This window comes from Pituophis catenifer, unplaced genomic scaffold (assembly GCF_029215685.1).
Source record: "Pituophis catenifer annectens isolate HBS135680 unplaced genomic scaffold, rPitCat1.0.hap2 SCAF_8, whole genome shotgun sequence".
Taxonomy (NCBI): domain Eukaryota; kingdom Metazoa; phylum Chordata; class Lepidosauria; order Squamata; family Colubridae; genus Pituophis; species Pituophis catenifer.
In genome coordinates, this window is record NW_027256888.1 from 9,683,773 (window position 1) to 9,711,657 (window position 27,885).

Sequence of the window (27,885 nt, forward strand, 5' to 3'; positions counted from 1 at the left end):
GGCTTTACTGAAGTCTTATTCCCTTACATCAGGGGTGGGTTCCACTTACCTTTACTAGCATTTCGCAGCGGGAGTGCACGCTTCTGCGCATGCGCAGATCACCCATGATGACATCATGGTGGGTGGGTGGAGCCTTTCTCCAGTTTTACTACCTGTTCTATAGAACCGGACTGAACCGGGAGCAACTCACCACTGCTGTACATGCTGTTCAAATGGGGCCTTTAATTCTGTACCTACTGTAGCTCCTAGGCTACTTTAGAAAACATCAGAATAAAAGTTATTGTTGTTTTGTTGTTCACATAGAAATATCCAGAGAAAACATTTGTTCCTGATGGGAAGTCAGTTACATGGGATAATCAGAAAGGTTTCACAATTCCCACTAACATGATCAGTGACGTAGGAATGGTCTTTTGCAAAACTAAGATAGATGGTGAAAGCTATCAATCGATGATGTACGTCGTGGTTGTTTTAGGTAAGTGATGGGCTTTGTTTATTTATTTGGGTGTTTATAAAGCAACTATTTGGAAAAAGAGAATTTAGAACACCACAATAGCTTGATAATCAAAAGGGGAAGATAAAGTCTCACTCAGGTGGAACTTAATGACCTGGTAGCTGTCATCAATTTTTTTTTCTTGAAACACTTTTTATTGCTTTTTTCCCCCAGTACAGATCTCGACTTACGACCACAATTGAGTCCAAAGTTTCCGTTGCTAAGCAAGGCAGTGTTAAGTGAGGTTTGCCCCATCTTTTCTTGCCACAGTTGTTAAGTGAATCACTGAAGTTGTTAAGGTAGCAACTTGGTTGTTAAGTGAATCTGGCTTCTGCATTGACTTTGCTTGTCAGAAGGTCACAAAACCCAAAAGACCCCGGGATGGTGTAACCGTCATAAATATGAATCAGTTGCCAAGCGTCCAAATTTTGATCATGTGACTATGGGGGAATGCTGCAACAGTCGTAAGTGTGAAAAACGGTCATAAGTCACTTTTTTCAGTACCATTGTAACTTTGAACGGTACTGGAATGGTACCGTTTAGTGAACGGTCACTAAATGGATTGTTGTAAGTCAAGGACTACCTGCATGTTCTCTTTCAGAATGGGACAATTTGCCGCAGCCAACTCACCACAGGATAACTCGCTGTGGGTAACTCGCTCACCACAGGATAACTCGGGACAATTCTACAATTCAATTATTTAAAATAATTTTATTTTATTTTTTATTTTTGTCATTCACATTTTATTTTGTCCCTCCTTTGGCATCCTTTCTTTAATGATTCTATTCCACTATTTCTTCGGTATTAGTAGAACTCTTGCCCCTCAGCGAGTTGCCCCTTGGCGAATTGTCTGTGGCGAATTATCTGTGGCAAGTTAGGCGTGACGAGTTGTCACAGATCCGTTCTCTTTCGCTCTTTTAATGTTCCGGTACAATTTACAATTACTGGGGGGGGTTTCAGATATCGATATTTATTTGCTGTTTTGAGCTTTATCGATTCTACTTAAAACGTTTAGCTTATCAATTAAACATTCATTATCAAGAAGAAGCACTATTTCTATAGTCCAGGGCTGTCAAACTCGCGGCCCGTGGGCCGGATGCGTCACACACTGGCCACATCCGGTTTAGCCAAGGGAAAAAAAATTGCGATATGTCAGGTGACACCGCCATGATGACGCAAGTTTGACACTCCTACTATAGTCCATTGACAGGACGGGTAGTGTCTTTCTCTTGAGTAGCAGAACTAAATAGGATGCGTACTGTTTGTATTGGCGCAAAAAAAATCTGTTTTTTTAAAAAACGTTTCTGATAACCCATTTCCCAACATCATGTGTTTGTTTCACAATTGTATATTCAGTGGAATTTCTCTTCCGATTTGTCCCCCTCCGTTTAGGATATAAAATCCATGAGCTTAGTATGAGCCCCCTGCACCAAGTAGAGCTGGCAGCGGGAGAGAAGCTATCCTTAAATTGCACAGCAAGGACCGAGCTGAATGTGAGAATTGAGTTTCAGTGGGATTTCCCTTCAAAACAGGTAACAGAAGCAGGGAGCTTCCAAATCCAAGAGGAATTTGCTAAGGGGCCCTGTTGTGTGTTATTCTCTCTCTCTCTTTTTTTAATGCATTGATCAAAATGATCCATTTGAGTCATCAGCAGGGGTAGCCTGCTGGGGGTTCGCAAGGGTTTGGGAGAACCTCTAGCTAAGATTCTGTGCAGTTCGGAGAACCCCCCCAAATCTCACTCCTGGCTGGCCCCGCCCCTCCCCTCCCAGGAGTCCCCACATGGCCAGTTTTGGATGCAGGTAATTGCAGGGTGGGCGCAGAGGCTCAGGGAAGGCAAAATATGGGCCTATCGGAAGTTCAGGAAGAGGGCCTCCGGAGCCTGGGGAGGCCATTTTCACCCTCCTGGAGGCTCAAGAAAAACCTCCAGAGCCTGGGGAGGGCAAAAACGCCCCCTGGCCATGGTTCAGGAGGCCGACTAGGCCACGCTCACCATGGCCATGCCCACCCAGCAACTGGTCAGAGAACTTGTTAAAATTTTTGAAGCCCACCCCTTGTCATCAATCTAGTCCTCAATCAGTTGATGTCTGATTATTAGTAGCAATAGAGTTGGCTGAGCTGGACTACTGAGAGTCAGTAAGGAACTTCCCAAGTTCAAGTCCTCTCTGGACCAAGATTTGATTCTCTTCCATCTCCCCTCTCTGCTTCCTAGAGACAACCTATGTGAAGCCAGGGTCGTGAGAAAGAAGAGAGAGGAAACACAAAATGGAAGGGGTTTTGAGAGTGCTGAGATGGAAGGGCTAAGCAGGGAAAATAAATCTGGGGTGTGGTTTTCGGGGAGCATGTTCTTTTCATGTAGCTATTTTTATTACTTTTTTTTAAATAAAGAAGATAAAAACCAACGCAAAACCATCTTAAGTAAGAAAAAGAAAAGAAAACCAAAGAAAAAGCTAAAAGTTCAAGAAAGGAAAAAAAGTAAAAGAAAGGTAGAAAAATAAAAGCAAAAAAGATACAACGACGTAACTTCCAATCTTGATGGAAGTTACAAGCCCAATTATAATTTTACCTCTTATTCTACGGTTACAAGATAACTGCCTTCTTTCTACAATCTACCCAGACAAATCATCAAAACTACAAATCATGCATTCATTTTTTCTTCTGATTTACCCAAAAATGTCCAGTACTACAGGCTACTTCTGCTGACTGCCGGCTGCCTGCAGTTTGGCAGTTCAAATCTCACCAGGCTCAAGGTTGACTCAGCCTTCCATCCTTCCGAGGTTGGTAAAATGAAGACCCAGATGGTTGGGGGCAATAGGCTGACTCTGTAAACAGCTTAGAGAGGGCTGTAAAAGCACTGTGAAGCAGTGTATAAGTCTAAGTGCTATCGCTGTCTACTCCAGTGGCTACATCTGCTGAATCTGTCCCAAGAGTCAGAAACCTAATGCTGATAAATGAATACTCCCCGTTTTCTTCCTTCTAGTCAAATTACCAATTTTAAGCCATTGGGCAGGGACATTTGCAGGGTTGTGGGTCAAAAACTGCAAGATTTTGGACACCGCATTGTGAATGAGCCTTGCTCTTTTTGTGCATGCATGTACAGAAGGTTGGATCTTCGATTGTAATGGTTTCTCCTGACCCAGCCCAGTCTACAGCTGAAAGGATCATGCTGAATAAATGACTTTGAACTCTATTGCAGAAAATGAACGCTGCATTCAAGGAAGGAATGACAGCCTTGGGCAGTGAAATGAAGAAGTTTGTGAGCACCCTCACCATCGAACACGTGACTTTAAGCGACGGGGGTCTGTATATCTGCACGGCCACCAGTAGCCAGATGACAAGGAAACACAAAATTAATGTCATTGTTCACGGTAAGGCTTGATTCAGGATGGACTTGGTTTTCACGCTTCTAAAATGTGAGCTCCTGGGAGAAACCATGAAATGAATTGTCCACAAAATTAAGGCAAACCGCTTGAGTCAAACTTTCGTCTATCTTCAAAATGAATCCTGTCAGCCAGTGATTCTCAATCCGTGGTCCGTGAACCCCTGGAATACGCGATGTCATCACAGGGAGTCCACAATATCTTGAAACAATGTTATGATTTAAATCTTGAATTAGGTTTTGGGAACGGGCATGTCACTCACCCACCACTGGGATGACCTTGACTGACAGAGTTTGTGGTTTGTTGGATGGGTTCAGACATATGCTAGCTAAACTGCTGGGTCTTAGTTTAGCAAGAAACAGGGCTTATTCCTTATTGCTACTGTGGCTTGTTCCACAAACTAGGACTTGGCAGGATATCTGAGTCCTTCCATATTGATCAATTCAGTGTTTTGTTGTTGTTATTATTTTTATTGTACAATTTTCTTGGGTTGTATATAACATTTCGATATTCACAATAACAGTGTACAGTCTGGGTTCGACCCCTGAAGTGAGGAAAAGATTATTGAAAGGTGTAGTGAAGGCTCAAAAGAGTGTACAAACAGCAGAAGTAGAAGAAATACTTAGATCAAACACGAACGAGACAAGAAGAGGAGTTTGGGAGATATGCCAAGAAGTCAATAAGAGTGGAGATACGAAAGTGGGCAAGAGATGAGGGATAAATGTAGAATACTGTTTAATACAGGAGTTGTTCTATTAAAAATTAGTATAAAGATAGAAACTAGAAATGGGGGAAATATTACTTGTTTAATTTGGAAATTATTTTATTAGTGATTAGAAAATAGAAGCAGAAGTTAGAAATGTGGATATGTAAACAAGGATGAAGTCATTTGTATAATTGAATAATGAATATCGAATAATCAAGACACGTAAACCTTATGATTATTTGTTATAAATGTGATATCTATATGACGTCTATAATGTTTGATATTATCAATTGATTATAGAGAAAACTGAACAGAGGGTTTAACTAAATAACACACAATTTTTAAGTAAGGATAAGTGAAGACGATGGCGAATAGGATTGAGAACAATGGTCGTAATTATTGTGTATATAAGATTTACTATCTGTACTTAAAAGAGATTGTACCCAGAATTCAGTGGGGTTTTTTTTTTTTTTTTTTTTTACTATAGGATGAGTGAAAATAAATATCATAAGTTGGTTGTTTTGAGTGGTTAAAGTCTGATTTTGGTTTCTAAAGTCAACAAGCAATTTGAAATCTGCATTTCTTACTAGGGCTAACAGTATCCATTATATTATCAATATTATCAACTGTACTTTCCATTGTTTTAAATGATTATCTTTTAAATTTTTGATAGAAAAGCCTTTTCTCTTTTTGGGCAAAATGCCACTTCTGGTGGAGACCATTCTCAGAGAACCAGCTAAAGTGCCTGTAATATTCAAAGCATATCCACTCCCAGAAGCAAAATGGTAAGAACCGGAGCAAATCTTATTCTTCTTCAGCTTCTCTCCTTTTCTGTACACATTTTACAATGTCCAATCACATAGAAACACTGAAGTTCTAAAAGAAAATGTTGGGTTTCTGATTTCTTTGTGAGCAGCTGAAGAAAGCATAACGCCAAATAAAGTTTTATGCTTTTGTTATTATGGTGATGTTACTTGCTATAAAACTATACGCTTAGCGTTTAACTGCTTCCATTTTCTTTTACGTTTTTCTTTTTCAAACAAATGAAAATCCCTATTTAGCACTGAACTTCACCGGGGATTGCAGACTGATAATCTTTTCTCCCAACTCTAACCTAATCATAGGAATATTTTGCAGGCAAAATCAGATTCTCTCACTGCAATGTACTGAGAATGTAGAAAATAGAAAGTGGTCAGATTGTTTTCTCTGTTTTCTCTGTCCTCATCTTTTAAGCCACATTATACCTGTGTTTTGCAGGTATAAAAACGGAGAAGCCATTGTTGCAAATCGTACGGTGAAACTTGGTTACTCTTTAATCATTACTGAAATGAGCGAAAAAGATGCTGGGAATTACACTGTTGTGCTGACCAATCCCATTAACCAGCAGCGTGAAAAGCACACGTTTCATCTGGTGGTAAACGGTAAGATCTTGTTCCATGAAAAAAAAAAAAGCTACGTTTTCTGCAGTTGCTAGTAAACTGGGGGGAAAACTGGCATCATGTTCTCTATGAATTTTAGAGAGTTTGTTCCTAAAGCATCATGCGGCAAGAATACCATGTTTCCCCAACACCAAATAAGACCAGGTCTTATATTAATTTTTGCTCCAAAAGATGCATTATGGCTTATTTTCCGGTTAGGTCTTATTTTGAGAGAAATACAGTACTAAACGCCTCCATCTGGTTGACGATCTTAACTGGGGCTTATTTTTGGGGTAGGGCTTATATTACGAGCATCCTGAAAAATCATGCTAGGGCTTATTTTCCGGTTGGGTCTTATTTTCGGGGAAACAGGGTAGGTCCATTCGTAGAAGCTTACTTATCAAAAGGGTAAAGCAGACTTTAGAAATATACGGGTGAAGTGGCCAAATGTACGTAATGAAAGAAGGAGATGAAATTCAGTGGGGAAAAACGGGCTGTGGGGGGGGGCACACCTCACCCCCCCACACCCCGTTTTGGGCCTAGTAGGCCTCCCTGCACTTACCTGGGAGCCAAAACAGGGCACATGGGGACTTCTGGAAGGGGCAGGTAGGGGCGGGGCCAGCTAGCAATTTAACAACCAGTTTGGCCGAAGTGGTGCGATCCGGTTGAATCCCATCACTGATCCACCCACCATTTCTAGAACGTGCAAGTTAACAATCTCACTCGCCTTCCTCTCCTAATCTATTGCAACTCCATTCCCAGCTCACATTTTCCATTTTGATCCACCTCCAGGTCATTTGAATGTTGGTCTATTTTTTTTTTTTTTAATTTGATTTATATGCCGCCCTTCTCCGGAGACTCAGGGCGGCTTACAATGCTTTAAGCAATAGCCTTCATTCTTTTGTATATTTTATACAAAGTCAGCTTATCGCCCCCACAAACTGGGTCCTCATTTCACCTACCTTAGAAAGGATGGAAGGCTGAGTCAACCTTGAGCCTTGGAGAGATTCGAACCAGCAGAAATTGCAGGCAGCTGTGTTAATAACAGGGTGCACTAAACCCTTGTACTATCAAGGCTCTTTGCCTTATTTGCTTTTCATTCCACTCTAGTCCAGGTGGTCTCCAACCTTGGCAACTTTAAGCCTGGCTGGGGAATTCTGGGAGTTGAAGTCCGCCAGGCTGTTATGTTCTGAGCTGGGGAAGGACTTTCTTTTTTTCCCCCAGTTGATCTATTTTTTTGATTCCAGTTGATCTAACTATGACCTGGTAGTCAACTAGTGAGGTCTGCCTTTCCTGCATGGGAAGGGCAAGAAAAAGGAGGACGATCAGTTTAGGTTGTAGTGACCTTAATCTGAATTAAATACTAATCTGGCTCCACAGCTAAACCACTGCAATCTAGGCTTGAGTTTAAATTGACTTCATGAACAGCAATAAAGAGGACTAGCAGCTTAGGTTGAAGTGCTGAAGAGCTCTTAGTCTGGTAGACGAGAGTCCCCTAAAAAATGTGCCCATAGACACAGGTTGGAAAAAAACCCCAAAAGTCTCCAGCTTTCTTAAATAATTTTCTAATTTTTTTTACGAGTTTGTAAAATATAATTCTGAACACAAGAAGATTAACGCCTGATAATATTTCGAGACTTTGACAAGTCAAGAGAATTTGATGGTTTCACCCAAGGCTTCATTTGGGATGATCAAGGCTGGTCACTCCCATTTTTTTTTTGGTTCCTCCTTCTCTGATGGTATCTCCCAAAGTAGCCATCATAATCTTTAAGGTCCTTAGATGTCATAACAAAGAAAGATGATTTTTGACTGATCATATAAAGGTTGCCTTCCATTGATTTAAAGTGAGATGTTTTCTCTTTTTCAGCCCTCTTTGATAAAACCTGGATTTTTTCAATCATAGGCAAGCAGCAAAAACAATCTAGGTTGATGTAAGGAAGGGCCCGATGCATTTGTTTTGTTTGACTTCAGTAACCTCCTCTGTTTATTTATTTTTCAAGAAGGAGGGGAAAGAGGCAGGCTTTTGAAAATCCAGTTTTGTTACAGAAAGAATGTTGTTTTTCATTTGCTGTATATTTTGGTTTGGGCTTTGTGTCCTGGTCTTTTCCTGTCTTCATGCTTCTTCTTACTCCTGCACCACATTGTTTACTTCCCATTACCTCGCCCATCCTGTCATCTTGAGCTTCACCCTTTGCACGCCTCCTTCCTTTGCATTCTCAAGAAATTTCCTTGCCTTTGCTTTAAAAAAAATAGCAGGGTTGGTTTGTCCTGAACAATATCCCACAGTTAGCAATCACCATATTCAAATACTGCAATGGAGTGATGTTGGCCACTAAGTAAGAAAGAGTTGATGCTGGCTGAAGCAATCTTCATTGTCCAAAATACAGATTAACAGAGTTGGAAGGGACCTTGTAGGCCATCTAGTCCAACCCCCTGCCCAAGTAGGAGACCCTACACCATTTTTGTCAAATGGCAGTCCAATCTTTTCTTGAAAGCCTCCAGTGATGAAGCTCCCGCAACTTCCGAAGGCAACTTCTGTTCCATGGGTTGACTGTTCTCACTGTCAGAAAATTTCTCTTCATTTCTAAGTTAAATATCTCCTTGTTCAGTTCCCATCCATAAATCCTTGTATGGCCTTCAGGTGTTTTGGAAAATAGTTTGACCTCTTCCTCTCTGTGGCAGCCCCTCAAATATTGGAAGACTGCTAGCATGTCTCCCCTGGTCCTTCTCTTCACTAGGCTAGCCATGGTTTAAGGTCTCCTGGTTCTGCAGGGGATTAGACTAGATCAGCGGTCACCAACTGGTGGTCTGTGGACCACTAGTGATCCGTAAGAAAATTTTGGTGGTCCGCAGAAAAATTATTTGCATTTTTTATATTGCACTAAATCAGGGGTCCTCAAGCTATAGCCCCTGGGACAGATACATGCAATGAACATTTGTGTTGCTGCAGAGAGTCTCCCCCTTTGGAGTCTTTTTGTGTGGGTCGGGGGGGGGAGAAATTCTGACGGGGTCTGCTTCAGCCTCCTGGTGCGGGGATTTGATGAAGGCTGGAAGGAAGCGCCGCTGGTAGCAAAGAGAAGAGGGCCTTGTTCCAGTGGGACTGCATCATGGCCTGAAACTGGCTGATCATCTCAGCCCGCTGAGCCTCCAGGCGCCAGTACCTGATCTTGCACTCCTACAGGTCTTCCCTCTGCTTGGAAAGCCTATGCTCCTAGTCCTGAGTGAGGTGCTTCTGCTGAGCCTCCTTCTCGGTCAGATCCAATTTGAATTGAGCCAGCTGTTTTGCCAACTCTTTCTCATGGTGGCTGCTTAGCTCCAACAACTGCTTCCTGTTGAGGGCCTAAGGAGCTCGGGCGGACAGGCGAGGAGTGGCTGGGAGGGGAGGGGCGACTAGAGGCCGGTGAGGCGCCCCTCGACATGAGTGACATCGAGTTGCCCATGCCTACCCAGTCACATGGCCACCTAGCCACGCCCACCCAGGCGGTCATTAGGCAGATCATATTAGTGGTCCGTGGGATTTAAAATTATGAATTTAGTGGTCCCTGAGGTCCGAAGGGTTGGTGACCCCTGGACTAGATGACTTCCGAGGTCCCTTGTAACCCTTTCTGTTATTCTGTTAAGTGCTTCAGGATGGTAACAAGGAGCAAAGTGCAGTTTTTCACTTTCAGAATCTGACTGCCCCTATAGAAGAACCAAATATTTAAAAGCCATGAATTATTTTGTGACCGTTTAACTGTGTGCCTATTGAATCAGCGCATTCTGGTGCAACATTCTGTCTTTAATCCTAAAAATGAATTAACCTTTCACTTAAATTGGAATGAGGAAAGAAAGGGAATAATGGTTGATCAGGAAAAAAAAATGCCATTGGGCTGGATGGCATACAGCCCTAAATCCTAATGTGGTTGGTTATTTTTCATTTAGTATGAGACCAAACTTCGTTTAGCGTTCTAGTTGAAGATTGAATCCATTGTCCTGTTACTATTCCCTACAATTGATAGTTAGGAGGTAGTTGGATGCCTTCAAAACCTAGAGAATGCTTGAAGGCCTCATGATTGTGTGCCATTGATGAGTTCTCCTACCATCAATTTGTCAAATCTCACAGTCTTCATCAGATGTTCTGATAGCAATTTCATTAATGCATCATTTGCGGAAAACTTCCTTTTTCATGTCTTAAATTTCCTGACTCATCCAGAGTTGGCAGACATCATAGAATAACAAGATTGGAAGGGACCTTAGAGGTCATGTAGTCCAACCCTCTGCTCCAGAAGGAGAATGTTACAGAATCACAAGGGACTTTGGAGGCCATCCAGCCTAATCCCCTGCTCAACCAGCACAGCCTTTGTTGAAATATTTTCAGGATCAGACTCAATAAAGATAATAAGAATTAGAGATTTAAATATATTTCTCTTTAATAATAATAGGCATTCTATATTCGCTGAATATTCAAGATAGAAGCAAAGAAAATGGTGAGGGTGGCTCCTTATATATACAAGGGGTGGAACCAGGAATGGGAGTGGTAAATTATGAATACATTAAAATCCAAAGAATAAGTTAACCCCTGATGTCCCATATATACATTATTTACACAATAGAGAATAAGGCATTTACATCTGACAAATCCCCCTCTAAATGCCGGTTCGCTATACAACACCAATTACATTCAGATTCAGGACAATATAATACATACAATTTAGAAGTTAAATATTTGTGCTGTTTAGAAGGTAAAGGCTTCGTTAATATGTCAGCTAATTGTTCAGAAGTATCACAATGTATTGCTTTGATGAATCCATCTTGAGATAATTGTCTCACGTGCTTAAATTTTATATCAATATGCCTGGACCTTTGTCCAATGGCATCGGATCTGGATATTTCAATGGCTGCTTTATTATCTTCATGCACAACAAAAGGTAATGCAGGTTTTTTCCAAACATCTGAGATCAAGTCATTGAACCATACAAGGTTATTTGCAGCTTTGGATAAACAAACATATTCCGCTTCTGTGGTTGAAGTGGCTACCAGTTCTTGTTTACCAGTGTACCAGTAAACTGGACAATCATTCAATAGAAAAATATAACCAGAAGTACTCTTTCTGCATGATGTATCACCAGCCCAATCTGCATCCGCATAACAGGTAATTTTTGGTTCTTTGTCATTATTAGGTTCTAATACTAAACAAAAATCTAATGTACTTTTCAAATATCTTAGAATTCTTTTGACAGCTTCCCAATGGTACATGGTTGGTTTGCTAACATATCTTGACAATAAATTGAGAGGTAATGCAATATCTGGTCTGGTCCAATTAGATATATAAAGGAGTGAGCCTATAACTGATCTGTAAAATGTATTATCTTTAAATTCAGGGGAAGACTCATCAGTGTTTCTAAGGAAATCAGTTTGCATAGGAGTGTCACAGGTTTTGGCATTGTTTAAATTACATTTGTTTAGAAGTTCAATGATCTTATCTTTCTGAGTAAGTTTGAATCCCCTTCTAGTTTTGTTAATTTGTACACCAAGGTATTTATTCACTTTACCTAGAGATTTCAACGAGAAATGTTCGTTTAACTTATTTACAAAGATTTCTCTGCTCTCTTTGTGTTTTCCTATATATAAAATATCATCCACATAAATTAATACAAATTCAATGTGATCATCACTCTTTTTTACAAAGAAACAGTTATCAGCAGTGGTAGCGTTGAAATCCATGGTCTTTAGTACTTTTACCAAGCAATCGTACCATCTCTTGCCAGATTGCTTTAATCCGTATAGACTCTTGTTTAATAACCAAATTTCATTCTTATTAGTGTATTGACTATGTGGTGCTCTTACATATATTTCCTTATCTAGTTTTGCGTGTAAATACGCAGTCTGTATGTCATATTGAAATACGTCCAGATTGAGTGCAGATGCTACTACTAGAGCTGTTTTAACACTCTCTGTCCTCACCGTGGGGGAGTATGTGTCAGTATAATCTTCTGGATATTTTTGTGCATAACCTTGTGCAACTAGTCTAGCCTTGTATAAAGTATTGCCTCCTTCTAGGTTCTTAATTTTATAAATCCACCTGGTACCTATAATTGTTTTATCCTTAGGTGCGATCGCAGGAGTGAATACATTTAATCCTTGCAAACTTTCCATCTCTTTTTTCATAGCTAGTTCCCATTTTTCTCTTTCTTCACGAGGGAGTTTTAATACTTCCTCATATGTATTAGGTGTTATTTGTTCTCCATTCATATGCATTATGTAATCTTTGTATTTACTTGGTATTTGATTTCTATTGTTTCTAATAGCTCTTTCAGGTTTGCTATGGTTGTCGTGCAAATATCTAGCTTCCTTTTTTGTTAATGTATCTGTCTTTATTTTATGCTGACTATTTGTCCAAGTTTTGGTTTTGTTCTTATTTTTGTTAATGTTTTGATTTTCTATTGTCCCTTCCTCGCAAGATATCGCATCTTTGCATTTATTTGGAAATATTTCATTAAGGTGCAGTTTAGACCAATTGGCCTGCTCATGAAACACAGCTGTTCTGGAGACTATAAATTTGTTATTATTATCAATGAATCTGTACCCTTTGGTTCCAGTTTCATATCCCATAAATCTTAATCTTCTGGATACGTTTTCTCCCTTTCTCCTCAACTGCTTAGGTATGTGCACATCTGCAGTGACTCCAAATATGTGCATGTGTGCTAATTTAGGTTTCCTATTGTACATCACCTCATACGGTGTCTTATTCACAATACTGGACCAGGTTCTATTTTGAGTGTAATTTGAATAATGTAGGGCTTCTGACCAGAATTGTTTGCCTAAACCAGCATCCTCTAATGTGCATCTAATCATGGTTTGTAGTGTGGAATTCTTTCTCTCTGCAATCCCGTTTTGAAACGCAGAAAATGGATTGGACGTGAAATGTAGCATTCCCCTATCCTTTAACCATTGGGAGAATTCTTTAGACATGAATTCACATCCCCTATCTGTCATAATTTGTTTTATTCTGATATTATGTTGTGTTTCTATGCGTTTGTAGAATTCCTTAAATTTCTGAAAGGTTTCATCCTTGTGCTTTAATGTGTAAACAAAACCATAGCGACTATAATCATCCACTATTGTTAGAAAGTAACGTTTTCTATAGGTAATTGATGGAGTTAATGGACCAATTAAATCCATATGTACTAAGTCAAAAATATTGTTAGTTGATCTGTTAGATTTTTTTGGTCTGGGACTGGTTTTTAGTTTGGTGGATTTACATACTGAGCATTCCAAATAATTTTCACAATTTTTTATTTTGACACCTTCTGCGTGTTCAGTCATTTTTTGAACTACAGGAAAGCTTGCATGTCCTAACTTCCTATGTAAGATGTGAGCACACTCATCATGAATTGGTTTACCTATTTTTGGTTTCTTCTCATTGTGTGTATTTTTGTGATCATGAGGTATTTTACATTCATCATTGTCAATGTTACTAACATTTTCATCATCTGCTTCAATACAATCTTCCATATTTGAATCAATGTTATGTAACCATCTTTCTTTCGTTATCAGATAGGGTAGACCTCCTTTTATCATCACAGTGCCTATATTTGTTTTGTCCTTCTCTAAAGTTGCTTTCCCCTTTGAGAAAACTATATTGATGTCAGAATCTCTGCTTAGTTTTATGGCACTTAGTATGTTATGAGGTATTTCTGGGATTAATAATACCCCCTCTATTTTACCTAAACCAGGCAAGGTCACATTTCCTCTGCCTAATACTTGAACCTTTTCTTGATTAGCTACCTTTATCACAAACTTATCTTCTGTAAATGAAGATAATATACTTTTGTTGTTAGTGGTGTGATTGGTTGCACCAGAATCAATAAGCCAATTATTGTTCTCATTTTGTTGTGTTTTGGTGCTTTCTTGTTTGTTTAGTCCATTTAGTGACCCAGATTTTCTCTCTTTTGAATTTTCTCTACCCCCTCTACTTTCTCTGTAATTTGGTGGGCTTCTATATTTGTGTCTATCTGTGGAAGACTGTCTATAATTGTATTTGCTCCTATATTCTGGCCTATGTCTCTCCCTTGAGACTTTGGGACAGTCTCTTCTACTGTGTTCCCTGGACCCACAATTGTGGCATCTAAAGGCTTCATTATATTTTTCTTGGAAAGCTACTTTCCTGAAAGATTTGTGTTCTGTTTGATTACTGGAACGATTTTTTCTTGAATTGTCTTCTGCTATCAATTTGTTAGATAGACTTTCTATGGTTAAATATCCTAAATTAATAGTATCTAAGTGTGACATAAAGCTATCCCATGATGGATCAAGTGAATTGATAATAACACTTTTCATTGTTTGATCTGAAATCACTTCCCCCCTCAATTGCAGCTCAGCTCTTATTTTGTTTAGAGATATCAAATGCTCACTTATAGAAACCCCTGGTTTCACTCTAGAAGAAAAGAAATCCTTAGACATTCTTGTAGTTGTAGCTACGCTATCGCTGTGAAATAGATTAAACATGCATTGAATTATTTCTGACACAGTTAGGTTTGATTTGATGCTATGATACATTGCAGGAGATACGCTAGATATTATTATGAAAAATGCTCTATGATGTAAACAATCTATTTTTAAAGTCCAAGGTCTTCTTGGAGGACTAGTTATAAAGAATAGTAAATTTTCTTTCATAAAGACAACCTGAAGCTGTTGATACCACTCTTGTAAATTAATGCCATCAATTCTAAGTTTTGGGAAGTCACTGGGTAAGTTCCCCACATTATTTTGTCCATTACTTACAACCTGAGGCAGTCCGTGGTCTCGCAAGTGCAGGAAATTACAGAACGGCATGGGGATGCTCGCAACGAGTCTGCGCGGTTCTCTGGCCAGTTCAAGTCTTTCGGGGCCGTCTACGTAGCTTTGCACATGCGCGTTGCTCATTTCTTCCTTGGCGTCGTCGTGGAAGGTTCTCTCCATTTCAGCTCTCTCGTTCCGCTCCTCTTCAGATGAGTCGGTCTCTGGTTCGGTTTTAGGGGTTCTGGTGGTGGCGACAGCTCTTCTCTTTCTTTCGTGTGCGTTGACACTTGATCCGGTCTGCGGTGTAGGACGGAATCGGCATGGCTCTCTGGGCTCAGGTGTCGTCGCCTTCGAAGTCAGGATGGGAGCGTGCAGGTCTCGAGTTGTCGGTTTGATCTCTTGCTTCTTCGTTGGTGCCTTGGAAATTTTCAATCTTGGCCCAAAAGCAGCAAAAAGCGTTTTTATTGCTGACTTTACTTGAGACTTTGTTAAATCGTCTTCACTTTCTGATTCTGGTTCTTCTGAAGAGTTTGAGTCTTCTTTTTCACTTTCGTCGTCTGATAGCGTTTTTCGCGCCAGAAATTTTGAACTGAGCGTTTTGATTGGCTCTGCTCCATTCTCTTTTGAAGTTCGTTGAAACCAAGATGGCTGCCATTCAAAATTTCGCGCGGGATCACATCTTTTCTTTTTTACAACGACTTTCTCAGTATTCATTTCACTCACAGTTTTTTGATCTTTGGGTTTTTCTTTAACGACGTTTTTCTCTCTCGCTGCTCCGTTGTTCTTCAGCATTTCTTGGAGGTTCGCGATGAGGCTTTCATCGTTCTTCTGGCTTTTTAGTATCTTCAATATCTCTGACCTGAGTTCGTTATTTTCTATTTCGATTTCTTCCTGGTCATTATTTTCATTTATCAGTTCTTCTTCTTCAGTGGTGTATTCTTCGGATTCTCTCGAAATCGCGTTAGTGGATTCGTTGATCATCTCTTGTTCAGTTTCTATTTCCTTGTTGTAGGCCCTGGTGTTGGGCCTATCTTTCTTAGACATTTTTAATTATTTATTGAGTCAATTAACCATCCTCTGCTACCAGCTTGTTGAAATATTTTCAGGATCAGACTCAATAAAGATAATAAGAATTAGAGATTTAAATATATTTCTCTTTAATAATAATAGGCATTCTATATTCGCTGAATATTCAAGATAGAAGCAAAGAAAATGGTGAGGGTGGCTCCTTATATATACAAGGGGTGGAGCCAGGAATGGGAGTGGTAAATTATGAATACATTAAAATCCAAAGAATAAGTTAACCCCTGATGTCCCATATATACATTATTTACACAATAGAGAATAAGGCATTTACATCTGACAGCCTTAACAGAAATACCCTAAAATCTGGAGGGAGGGAGAAAGGAGAGGGGTTTGCTTTAAATCAAGCTTCAGAATCCAACGTTCAAGCTTCAAAACTCCAAAAATCAAAGTTTCCTCTAATGAAAAGACTTCAGTAACAGAAAGTGAACGCTAGACGTTGTTTCTTTTTTTTTTCCCAAAAAGGTTTTTTTATTTTTATAAACAAACAAACATACAGTACACAATCAGTCCATCAGCGTATCATCTGCGTGCATCTTTTGTGTCTTCTCCCTACTCCTCAATTCTTACTCATGTCTTAATATTTATCATTTCATTTGTTATAACATTTCTCCCCGCTTTCTTTACAATATTACTCTATGTATATTTCTTCTCCAACCAATAATAAAATTGCCCCCATATCTGAAAATATTCCGATTCCTCTCTTTCTTTAAGTATCAAAGTCAATCTATTCATTTCTGCACAATCCAATATTTTCTTAATTATTTCTTTCTCCATAGCAGAGGTGGGTTTCAGCAAGTTCTGACCAGTTCTGGAGAACTGGTAGCGGAAATTTTGGGTAGTTTGGAGAACCAGTAGTAAAAATTCTGACTGGCCCCACCCCCATCTATTCTCTGCCTCCTAAGTCCCAGCTGATCGGGAGGAAATGGGGATTTTGCAGTGACTTTCCCCTGGATTGGGGACGGAATGGGGATTTTGCAGTAATCTTCCCTGGAGTGGGGAGGGAATGGAGATTTTACCATATCCTTCCCCTGCCACGCCCACCAAGCCATGCCCACCAAGCCACACCCACAGAACTGGTAGTAAAAAAATTTGAAACCCACCATTGCTCCATAGAGATTTTCTCTGCTTTCCATCTTTGCACGTTCCTCGTTGCTGTTATCACATGTACAATCAAATATATATTTTCCTTACTAAATTTCTCTGGTAAGATAACCCAATAGGAACAGTTCAGGTTTTAAATCTATAGCTAGACATTTTTTATTAGCCAGTGAAAGAGCAAAAATGGGAAATAGTGATGAGCTACCCTGATTAAGTGGATTTCTGTTTGATGAACAATGAATGTTCATCAAAGGTCTACGTTCCAATACGTGTCCATCACTTCTCATAGAATTGCTTATTATTTTTATTTATTTTATTAGTCATATTTCTATGCCGCCCACTCTCCGAGGACTCTGGGCGGCTTACACCAAAGACAGTATACTAAATAGTATATTGCCCCCTTAACAAACTGGGTCCTCATTTTACCCACCTCGGAAGGATGGAAGGCTGAGTCAACCTTGAGCCGGTGAGATTTGATCTGCTGATTTGCTAAACTAGTCCCGCCTGGACTACTGTAATGCTCTCTACATGGGGCTCCCTTTGAAGAGCACCCGGAGGCTCCAACTGGTGCAGAATGCGGCCGCGCGGGTGATTATGGGAGCGTCATGGCGCTCCCATGTAACACCTCTCCTGCGCGAGCTGCACTGGCTTCCAGTGGTCCTCTGGGTGCGATTCAAGGTGTTGGTGACCACCTTTAGAGCGCTACATGGCTTAGGACCTGGATATCTATGAGACTGCCTTCTGCCACTGAGAGCCTCCCACCGGCCAGAACGCTCCCACAGAGAGGGGCTCCTCGGGGTGCCGTCGGTCAAACAATGTCGACTGGCGGCCCCCAGGGGGAGAGCTTTCTCTGTGGGAGCACCTGCCCTCTGGAACGTCTTATACGGACGATCCCGGATTTACGTACCTTCCGCTGGGCCCTCAAGACTTTTTTATTTCAACAAGCCGGGCTGGCCTAACTTCTCCAATTGTTTAATTTTAATTTTAATTTTAAATGGGGTATTTTAATTGTTGGGCCAAATTGTTTAATATATTTTAAATTGCTTTTCAATTTCTGTATTCTATGTATTTTACCTTTGGCTGTTCACCGCCCTGAGTCCTTCGGGAGAAGGGCGGTATATAAAATTAAATAAAAATAAATAAAAATAAATAAATAAATAAATAAATAAATAAATAAATAAATAAATAAATAAATAAACTAGCAGTCAGCTGAAGTAGCTGCAGTACTGCACCCTAACCACTGCGCCACCTCGGCTCTTCCTGCTGATTGCTTCCTGCTTCCTGCTGATTGCTGCTCATTTACTTATCTTTTCCTCTGGCAGTTCCACCTCAAATCGGGGAGAATGCTCTCCTTTCGTCTGTGGATTCCTACAAGTATGGCTCCACCCAAACTCTCACGTGCACAGTGTATGCGGTCCCAAGGGTGAGCCACATTCAGTGGTACTGGCAACTGGAGGAAGAATGCACTTTCAATCCACAGTAAGCAGAACGCCATTTCCTGGTTATTGCTTTTCCCGCATTTGATTTTTGTACAAATACATTGTGTGTGGGACTTGTTTGGAGATCTCTTGACAAATCTCTTCTGATCCTTCGGAAAATACTTCCCCCGGAGGTAAGGCAGGCCCCAGTAACAGTAACAGAGTTGGAAGGGACTTTGAAGGTCATCTAGTCCAACCTCCTGCTCATACAGGAGACTTAGATGACCTACTAGGGATTCAAGCCGCCGAACTGCCGACCTTTCTGATCGACAAGCTCAGTGTCTTAGCCACTGAGCCACCTTTCCTAGCCTTTGGAAAAAGGGTTAAAATGTGGCTCCGTGGCTATGCTTGGGAAGCCGAAAAGAGCACGGACTTGTGGGGTTGGTTCAGTGGTGAAATCCAAATTTGTTTACTACCGGTTCTGTGGGCGTGGCTTTTTTGGGCATGGTGAGGCTTGGTGGGCGTGGCTTGGTGGGCATGGCAGGGAAAGGATACTGCAAAATCTCCATTCCCACCCCACTCCAGGGGAAGGATACTGCAAAATCCCCATTCCCACCCCACTCCAGGGGAAGGATACTGCAAAATCCCCATTCCCTCCCCACTCCAGAGGTAGGATACTGCAAAATCTCCATTCCCTCCCCACTCCAGGGGAAGGATACTGCAAAATCTCCATTCCCACCCCACTCCAGGGGAAGGATACCACAAAATCCCCATTCCCTCCCCACTCCAGAGGAAGGATACTGCAAAATCTCCATTCCCACCCCATTCCAGGGGAAGAATATTGCAAAATCTCCATTCCCACCACACTCTGGGTCCAGCCAGAGGTGCCATTTGCCGGTTCTCTGAACTACTCAAAATTTCCGCTACCGGTTCTCCAGAACCTGTCAGAACCTGCTAGATTTCACCCCTAGGTTACTTAGTGCCATGAGAATCCTTCCTTTGCCTTTTCCCCACCAATTTTTAACAGGGTTATTCTTGCCTCCTTAAAAAAAAAAAAACTATTATAATTTTTTAAATGTTTAACTCATAATTTTGACTCTTAACATTTTCATTTTTTGTATTTCAATGTACCACCCAGAACTCCTCTTTTGAGGGAGACGGGTGGTTTGAAAATGTAAAATATATATAAATAAATAATACTGTGTGTCTACATCCGGTTATGCCCCAAGTCAAAACTACTCAGGTTCCCTCCAGGTTTATTGTGTGCCAGATTTTGGCTAGAGGGGGCTGCTGGCTCTCTGCTTTGGAAGCTTTTATTGTTGTGGATACATATAACAGATCTGTAATGTTTTACCCCAGTTTTCTCTGCTGGGGCAAACCAGGCCTTCATTTGGCTGTGTATCTTATCTCTATGAAAGTGAATGTCAGCGGAAACCCCTTGATTGATGGTAGGAGTGGTAGAAGTCGCTTCAGACCAAGGGCCACTTCACTTCCCTTATCTGAATTTTGCAGAAGAACAGACTTCCTTTTAGAATAAAAAAAAAGAAAAAGAAAAGGGAATCTGTTTTCCTGTTGTTGTTTTGAAAACAACTTCCTGTCTGTCGTCTTCCTTTGGTGCCTAACTATTTCCTATGCAAGGTTGGGTAGTCCAGAGAAATAATTGATTTCCATGTTAACCTTTGCCTTTCTTTTAACAAAATTCGCTCCGATTCGTTGATTTTGTGAATGGGGGTTTTATTTGCAAAAACACTATTTCTTACCTTTAATATCTAACTGGGTTGAGCTGGCCAAAATAAGGAAAATTTACCTTGAGGCAGTGGTGAAATCCAAATTTTTTTACTACCAATTCTATGGGCATGGCTTGGTGGGCATGGCTTGGTGGGCGTGGCAGGGGAAGGATACTGCAAAATCTCCATTCCCATCCCACTCCAGGGGAAGGATACTGCAAAATCCCCATTCCCTCCCCACTCCTGGGAGAAAGATATTGCAAAATCTCCCACTCTGGAGCCAGCCAGAGGTGGTATTTGCTGGTTCTCTGAATTGCTCAAAATTTCCACTACCGGTTCTCCAGAACCTGTCAGAACCTGTCAGAACCTGCTGGATTTCACCCCTGTCCTATATCAAAATATATTCAGTTTCTTCTTTATCCTTAATAGTGAGTGTTAGTCTATCCATTTCTGTACATTCTAATATTTTCTTAATTACATTCCCTCTCAGACGGAATCTCATCATTTTTCCATTGTTGCGCCAATACAATTCTAGTTGCGGTTAATATATGCAAGATCAGCAAAGATGCTAAAACCTTTTTAAAACAATAAAAACAAAAACACTCAAAAGGTCTAGATAAATATATATATAGGGTCAAGATACTTGGCCAGTTAACAATCCTAGCATATTGGAGAGATAATGCTCCACAATGCTGCACAATAAACATTGCAGGAAAAATTGTATTTTTCCACCTGCTTCTTCTTTTTTTTTCCCAAGAGGCAAGTGGACTTTCTGGTTCTTCTTTGAAAAGGTTTCGCTTCTCATCCAAGAAGCTTCTTTGCTTTTCATCCAAGGCGTGAAATGTCTTCAAAGGAAAATCAGAAAGTTGGGATAACCTTGGGATAACCATGACTTGGATGACTGAGAATCTCCATAAACCTTTGCCACCTGCTATTAACAATTGTGATACTTTTTTGTGATCATTTCCTTAGCAAAGCATACGAGTGTAAGATGAAATGTTTTTGATTTTTCTCAGCCAAGCTGGAATGGGGAATAATCCCTATGCGTGTAAGAAATGGAAAACCATAGCAGACCGAAGAGGAGGAAATCAAATTGAGATCTTAAAAGATCAATTTGTTGCTATTGCTGGGAAAATGAAGGTGAGACATTGATTTCTTATTTGCTGTTTGCAAAGCTGGTGGAAAGTTGGGCGGTAGAATTTAAGGTGCTACATTGCAAATCTCGCTGGGCTTAAACAAAATGCCATATAAATAAAGAACTCCGTGCATAAAACAGAAAATGACATAATCCCGTGACTGAAAACTGAGAAATGATTATTTAATTTAATTTAATTTAATTTCCAATTTATATACCGCCCTTCTCCCTGAGGACTCAGGGCGGTGTACAGCCAAGATAAGAACATAGAATACAAATATTAAAAACAGTTAAATATATATATAAATTTGGCCCGAAAGTTAAGAAATCACAAACTGATTAAAAGAATTTAAAAATTTCTTCTTAAGCCAGCCCGGCTTGCTGGAAAAGATGGGTTTTAAGGGCACGACGGAAGGCATTGAGGTCATGGATTCTCCTTATCTCAGGGGGCAACTGATTCCAGAGGGTAGGAGCCCCCACAGAGAAGGCCCTCCAGAATGTTACCTGCTGGTCTTAGTTACCATTTAACCTCATTAACTTAGTGGTAAAATAGATTTGATAGCATAATGCATCAAGCTAAACAAAACTTGGCAAGTATTTTTTTTGTTACCAATATTAATCATTCCTAACATTTATTATCATAAATATATGCGTTGAAATGTTAATTTTAAAGGGTTTTCAAAACACTTATAAAAGGTAAAATCTAAAAGATTTGAAACTGAGCAGTTGGGTTTAGTTAGAAATGGCGTTTTAACTGGAGATTTTTAATATGATATGAGAAGCAATATAGAAATGATGATAATGATAACAGATAACATAACACAATAACATTAGTGTTTACTTGGTGTTAAGCCCCATAAGATAATGGCTTTTCTCCAGTAAGTATGCAGTTTCGTTTATAGCTTAGGCTGCAATTTTAAGCAATATTATTTTAAGCAATATTATTATTTATTTATTTATTTTATTTATTCGAATTTCTATACAAAATAATACAAAATTGTATTATTATTAATAATAATTGTATTATGCTTCTTAGGTCAATGAATCAATTCTTAGCAGAAAATTCATTCTGAACTCAGGAAGTCTAAGTTTTACATGAGTCAGGGATCAGTGTGATATCAAAAGATATTTCTGGAGAATGTGCTGGTTTTTCAGGCTTCACTTCATCTCTGGATTTTTATGGACAACAATAAGCTCTCTATTAAGAGACTTGAGAAATGATAAACAGTTTTACTTCTATTCATCGCAGAGGGTAGTCAACTGACCATCTAAATTTCAGATGCCAATACATCCAACAAAGGTGGATTGTGTTGCAGTAGAAGGAATAGCCTGGCTAAACTAACACGATGACATGTTCCACTGACTCATTTTGCAAAAAGCCAGCTCAAGACTTTAGCCTTAAACCACTTGACTTGATCTCTTGCAGACGGTTAGCAGCCTCACCGTTCAAGCAGCAAATGTCTCCACCTTGTACAGATGCGTAGCAAATAATAAAGCTGGAGAAGGTGAACGAATCATCTCCTTTCATGTCACTAGTAAGTCTTGCTTTCCGAACCCATCTATCACATTTTTCTAAGTATGCCTCCCTGTTGGTTATTTGTGAAATCCCATATTTTTCGGAGTATAAGACGCACCTTAGTTTTTGGGGAGGAAAATAAAAAAAATTGATTGGTGGGTGGATCAGCCTCCCGGAATACTCCCAATCAGCTGTTCCCAGAGGTGAATTTTAGCAACAGGTTCCTTGGTTGTGAGCTCTGTGCCTTGCTTTTTTTTCAGCTTCTCAAACTTTTGAAACTCTGTTTCAGAAAAAACCTTTTTTTCCTGCCTCTCAAAGCCTCCGAAACAGAGCTTCAGAAAAAAAGCCTTTTTTTTTTTTTCTGAAGCTCTGTTTGGAAGCTTTTTTTCTGAAGCTTCTTTCAGAGACTTTTTTTCTAAAGGACTATCTGTACTCTGTTCAATCTCCTTTCTTTGGTATTGGTATGTAGATTAACCTCTTCCCATCTGTTGGCTATTGTGTCATTCTCCAGATTTGTTAACATAGTTTGGTTAGAACCTTTACTGATTCTTCTTTTGTTGCTTGCCATATTATTTTAGATAAAAGCCTTTCAGAGGCTTTTTTTTCTGAAGCTTCATTTCTGAGGCTTTTTTTCTGAAGCTTTTTTCAGCTTCTGAAATCTCCGTTTGCAAGGCTGTGCAGGGCTGCATTAGGAGTATAAGATGCACCCAGATTTTCACCCTCTTTTTTTGGGGAAAAAGATGCGTCTTATACTCCAAAAAATACAGTACTTTCCAAATGATCATGGCAAGAAGCCCGAGTTTGCTGGGATCAAGGAAAACCCCAGTCTGTTTTGGTGGGTTCAAAACGGGTAAAATATTTCAGATTTTGGGGTGGGTGTTTTAGAATTTGAAATGGATGGCTGGTGTCAAATGTCTGGCTTATGGCTTCCCTCAGTGGTGGGATTCAAAAATTTTTACTACCGGATCTATGGGCGTGGCTTGGTGGGCGTGTCATGGCTTGGTGGGCGTGGCAGGGGAAGGATACTGTAAACTCTCCATTCCCTCCCCATTCCAGGGGAAGGTTACTGCAAAATCCCCATCTCCTCCCGATCAGCTGGGATGCGGGAGGCAGAGAATAGATGGGGGCAGGACCAGTCAGAAATGGTATTTGCTGGTTCTCTGAACTACTCAAAATTTCTGCTACCGGTTCTCCAGAACTGGTCAGAACCTGTTGAATGCCACCTCTGGCATCCCTCCTTAAAACTTTCCTCAGGGAAGAAGTTTCAGTTCCACCCACTCTGGGTTGAAAGAATGTTCTTTGCAATCGGTGGACCATCCTTGAAGTAGCGAGTAGAAACAGAGTCTGCTCATCTCCAATATTTCCAGGAGCAGCTAAGATGACAGTCACAATTGCTTGATCAAAACCCTTTTTCATACACGTAAAAAGGGGCTGAGGCTTTGACAGAGTGATTTGCATGAGTTATGGTGGCACAGTGACTAGAGTGGAGTATTGCAGGCTAATTCTGCTACCTGCCGGCTACCTGCAGTTTGGCAGTTCGATTCTCACTGGCTCAGGGTTGACTCAGCCTTCCATCCTTCTGAGGTGGGTAAAATGAGGACCCAGATTGTTGGGGGCAATACGCCAACTCTGTAAACCACTTAAGGTAAAGGTAAAGGTTCCTCTTGCAAATATGTGCTAGTCGTTCCCGACTCTAGGGGACGGTGCTCATCTCCGTTTCAAAGCTGAAGAGCCAGTGCTGTTTGAAGACGTCTCCATGGTCATGTAGCTGGCATGACTAAACACCAAAGGCACACAGAACACTGTTACCTTCCCACCAAAGGTGGTCCCTATTTTTCTACTTGCATTTTTTACATGCTTTTGATCTGCTAGGTTGGCAGAAGCTGGGACAAGTAACGGGAGTCCCCCCCTCCCGTTACGCGGCACTAGGGATTCGAACCGCTGAACTGCCGACCTTTCGATCGACAAGCTCAGCGTCTTAGCCACTGAGCCACCATGTCCTTTGTAAACCACTTAGAGAGGGCTAAAGCACTATGAAGCGGTATATAAGTCTTAGTGCTTTTACTGTTGTAGATGTTTTCCTGTGTTGAATGCCCCTGAAGAGATCTGGGAATATTTCAAAGGCTCATCCAGCATTATTCTCTCCTAGAGTATGGCAGGCAATGGTTCTCTGATCATTTCCTTTTGATCCTTTCTGACCCTTTTCCTTTTATTCCCAGGAGGCCTTGAGATCAGCCTTCAGCCTCAAGGCCAGCCTACTAAGAAGCACAACGTAACCTTGCAATGCACCGCTGGCAAGCACACCTATGAAAGCCTCACCTGGTTTAAATTCAGCCCTCGGGTTTCAGGGACTCGCCTGGATAGACTGCCTATGCCTGTGTGCAAGAATTTGGAGGCCCTCCAGAAACTGAACAGCACCACCGTAAAGGCGAATAGGGAGACCGTTACCCTGAGTCTCTTTCTCCACAATATCACCCTCCAAGATAGCGGGGAGTACGTGTGCATCGCTCTGGACAGAAAGAGCAAAACTCGGCACTGCCTTGTCAAACATCTCACGGTTTACGGTAAACCCAATGCTGCATGGGGAAATGTGGCGTTCAGTTTTTACTCAGTCTATTTCTCACCCTGATTGAATCTGTCCAACGATAGGTAAACAAAAACCCGTGTTCACCCATGTGAATATACACTTTTAGCTTCAACTGAAGGTTCTCTCTTAAATGCTTGGGGGCAAGGTTTTATTGGTAGATAAAGACTCTGTATGGTGGACAGGGAGAGCCGTCAAATTTTGTCGAATGGCAAGCTTGGAAATCGCTGCGTAATTTTCATGTGTTTCCCAGCTTCCAAATGACAGAAAGTTGTGTTGTCCGTTTCGGCCATCATTGTCTAAGGAGGTCACCTTAGAGCAGAGGTCTTCAAACTTGGCAGCTTTAAGACTTGTGGACTTCAACTCCCAGAATTCTCCAGCCAGCTGGAGTTTGAAGACCTCTGCCTTAGAGCAATTTAACGCTTAAGGAGCGATCACCGTGCAAAGCAAGAAAATACAGAGGAAAAGGCAGCATACCAAAATAAATACAGTTAAGATTGTTCTCAAAGTGTGTCTTTTCTTGCAGTGTAAAACATTGGTTGGGTTGTGTAAAAATATTGGTGTACTCTGTAAAACGTTGGCTGGGTTGTGTAAATCATTGGTTTACTGTGTAAAACATTGGTTGAGTTCTGCAACTTTGTGGGGCCAAAGAGTGCATTGGAACCTGAATGATGTGCAAGAAACTACACTCCCAAAGTAATGGATGGAGCTAGAGCAAAAAGTGCATTTGATTTCATTTAAAACAGGGGTGTTAAACTCAAGGCCCGTGGGCCGGATCTAGCCCACTGGGTGCTTAGATATGGCCCATGGGACCACCCCGGAAACAGCAAAGAGCCAGCCTGCGGTGCCTCTGCCAGCTAAAATGGAGCTCAGGAGGGCCACGTGCGGCCCTTCCAGGCTCCGTTTTCACTGGCAGAGGGCTGCAGGAGGCCATCACGTCTTAAAACGGAGCCTGGGTGGGCCATGCACGGCCTCCCTGAGCTCCGTTTTTGCTGGCAGAGGCTGCAGGAGGCCATCACAACCAAAAACAGAGCCTTTGATGAGTGATGTCTAGCTGACCACGCCACCTGGCCACATACCCTGCCTGCCCCCGACTCCCCGAGGTCAAACACAACCCTGATGCGGCCCTCAGTGAAATTTGAGTTTTACACCCCTGATTTAAAATGAACGGAAATCAAGTTGAGTTATTGTGACTGCGTTCCAGATTAGTTCCCTGTTCTTTTTTCCCCTTAACCATTAAATTTGATCAGATTTATCTGGGGGCCATATTCACGTCTCCCAGGGATTTAGGTTGTGCTTCTGAAATAAATTAACTGACACAAACAAACTCCGTGTATTTATGCTGGAACACTTGTGTTCATTCCGTAATTTTAGGAAAAGAACTTCTAGCAAGGCTACTAACATTGTGTTCCTCCCATTAATTATAATGAAGCTTCGGTTGCTTTCAGGTTTGCCTTTCTAGACGGGCCATTTTTCAGGGCCTGCTCTTAACATCTGTCTTTCTTTCAAACAGAACCAGTGGCACCCACAATTACAGGACACCCTCAGAATCAGACAACGAACATCGGCGAAACAATAGAAGTTGTTTGCACAGCAAGTGGAATTCCTTCCCCACATATCACTTGGTTTAAAAACAATAATTCTCTTATTGAAGACTCAGGTGAGAAAGTTCTCCTCTATCCCAATTGCTTACATTAAATTGCCTGCTGATGTTTCAATGGTCAGTGTATTGCTTCTTCAACAAATGTTTTGTCTATCGTGTTTCCCCCGAAATAAGACCCTGTCTTATTTTTTTGCCACCCAAAAAAATGGGAAGAAATGGGCCAGGAAGGCAGGTGTCGGGGTATACGGGGCCTGGCTGTAACTGTCTGAAGTTAAGTAGTAGGGCAGCTCCACCCCCCCCATCCCTAATCTTAATTTTTACTTGTGCACCCTGGAGTGGATGGAGTCTTAATTAAGGCTTATTTTGGAGGTAGGGCATATATTGGGCACAGGTGTGAAAATCAAGCTAGGACTTACTTTTGGAGTAGGTCATATTTGGGGAAAAACATGGTATTATGTCTCTTAAATGCTCCTACCACTCTTTATTGATCATTCAGTAAACAAAACTGTGATTCCAATGCTCTGTCCTTTTGTCTGACATCTGCTACCTCTCCTGCTGATGCTTGTCAGTTACATCTTTTATTTATTTTATTATTTTATTATTCATATTTCTATGCCGCCCACTCTCCAAGGACTCAGGGCGGCTTACACCAAAGACAGTATACTAAATAGCAGCATATTGCCCCCTAACAATCGGGGTCCTCATTTTACCCACCTCGGAAGGATGGAAGGCTGAGTCAACCTTGAGCCGGTGAGATTTGATCCGCTGATCTGCTGAACTAGCAGTCAGCTGAAGTAGCTGCAGTACTGCACCCTAACCACTGTGCCGCCTCGGCTCTCTTTTAATAAGAGCTACCTTAGTTTCTTGCCCAATTCCAATCTCAGTAAATCATTGACTTTATTCACGAAAAGACATTATACAATTCGTTTATCGTGTTGAAGGGTTGTAGCATGAAAACCTTCGTCAA

The 27,885-nt window shown here is 41.0% G+C and overlaps 1 protein-coding gene across 1 annotated transcript in view; it reads left to right on the top strand.

Moving 5' to 3' along the window:
• KDR (kinase insert domain receptor) overlaps nucleotides 1–27,885 on the top strand; it is a 71,222-nt gene that overhangs the window by 14,330 nt on the left and 29,007 nt on the right. Inside the window, exons 5-14 of the mRNA XM_070948939.1 lie at nucleotides 304–472; nucleotides 1,883–2,022; nucleotides 3,684–3,855; nucleotides 5,247–5,358; nucleotides 5,831–5,994; nucleotides 18,258–18,414; nucleotides 21,097–21,220; nucleotides 22,642–22,750; nucleotides 24,951–25,295; nucleotides 26,829–26,975. Of these exons, the coding sequence (XP_070805040.1) occupies nucleotides 304–472; nucleotides 1,883–2,022; nucleotides 3,684–3,855; nucleotides 5,247–5,358; nucleotides 5,831–5,994; nucleotides 18,258–18,414; nucleotides 21,097–21,220; nucleotides 22,642–22,750; nucleotides 24,951–25,295; nucleotides 26,829–26,975 (1,639 nt within the window). The remainder of the gene's footprint in view (nucleotides 1–303; nucleotides 473–1,882; nucleotides 2,023–3,683; nucleotides 3,856–5,246; nucleotides 5,359–5,830; nucleotides 5,995–18,257; nucleotides 18,415–21,096; nucleotides 21,221–22,641; nucleotides 22,751–24,950; nucleotides 25,296–26,828; nucleotides 26,976–27,885) is intronic.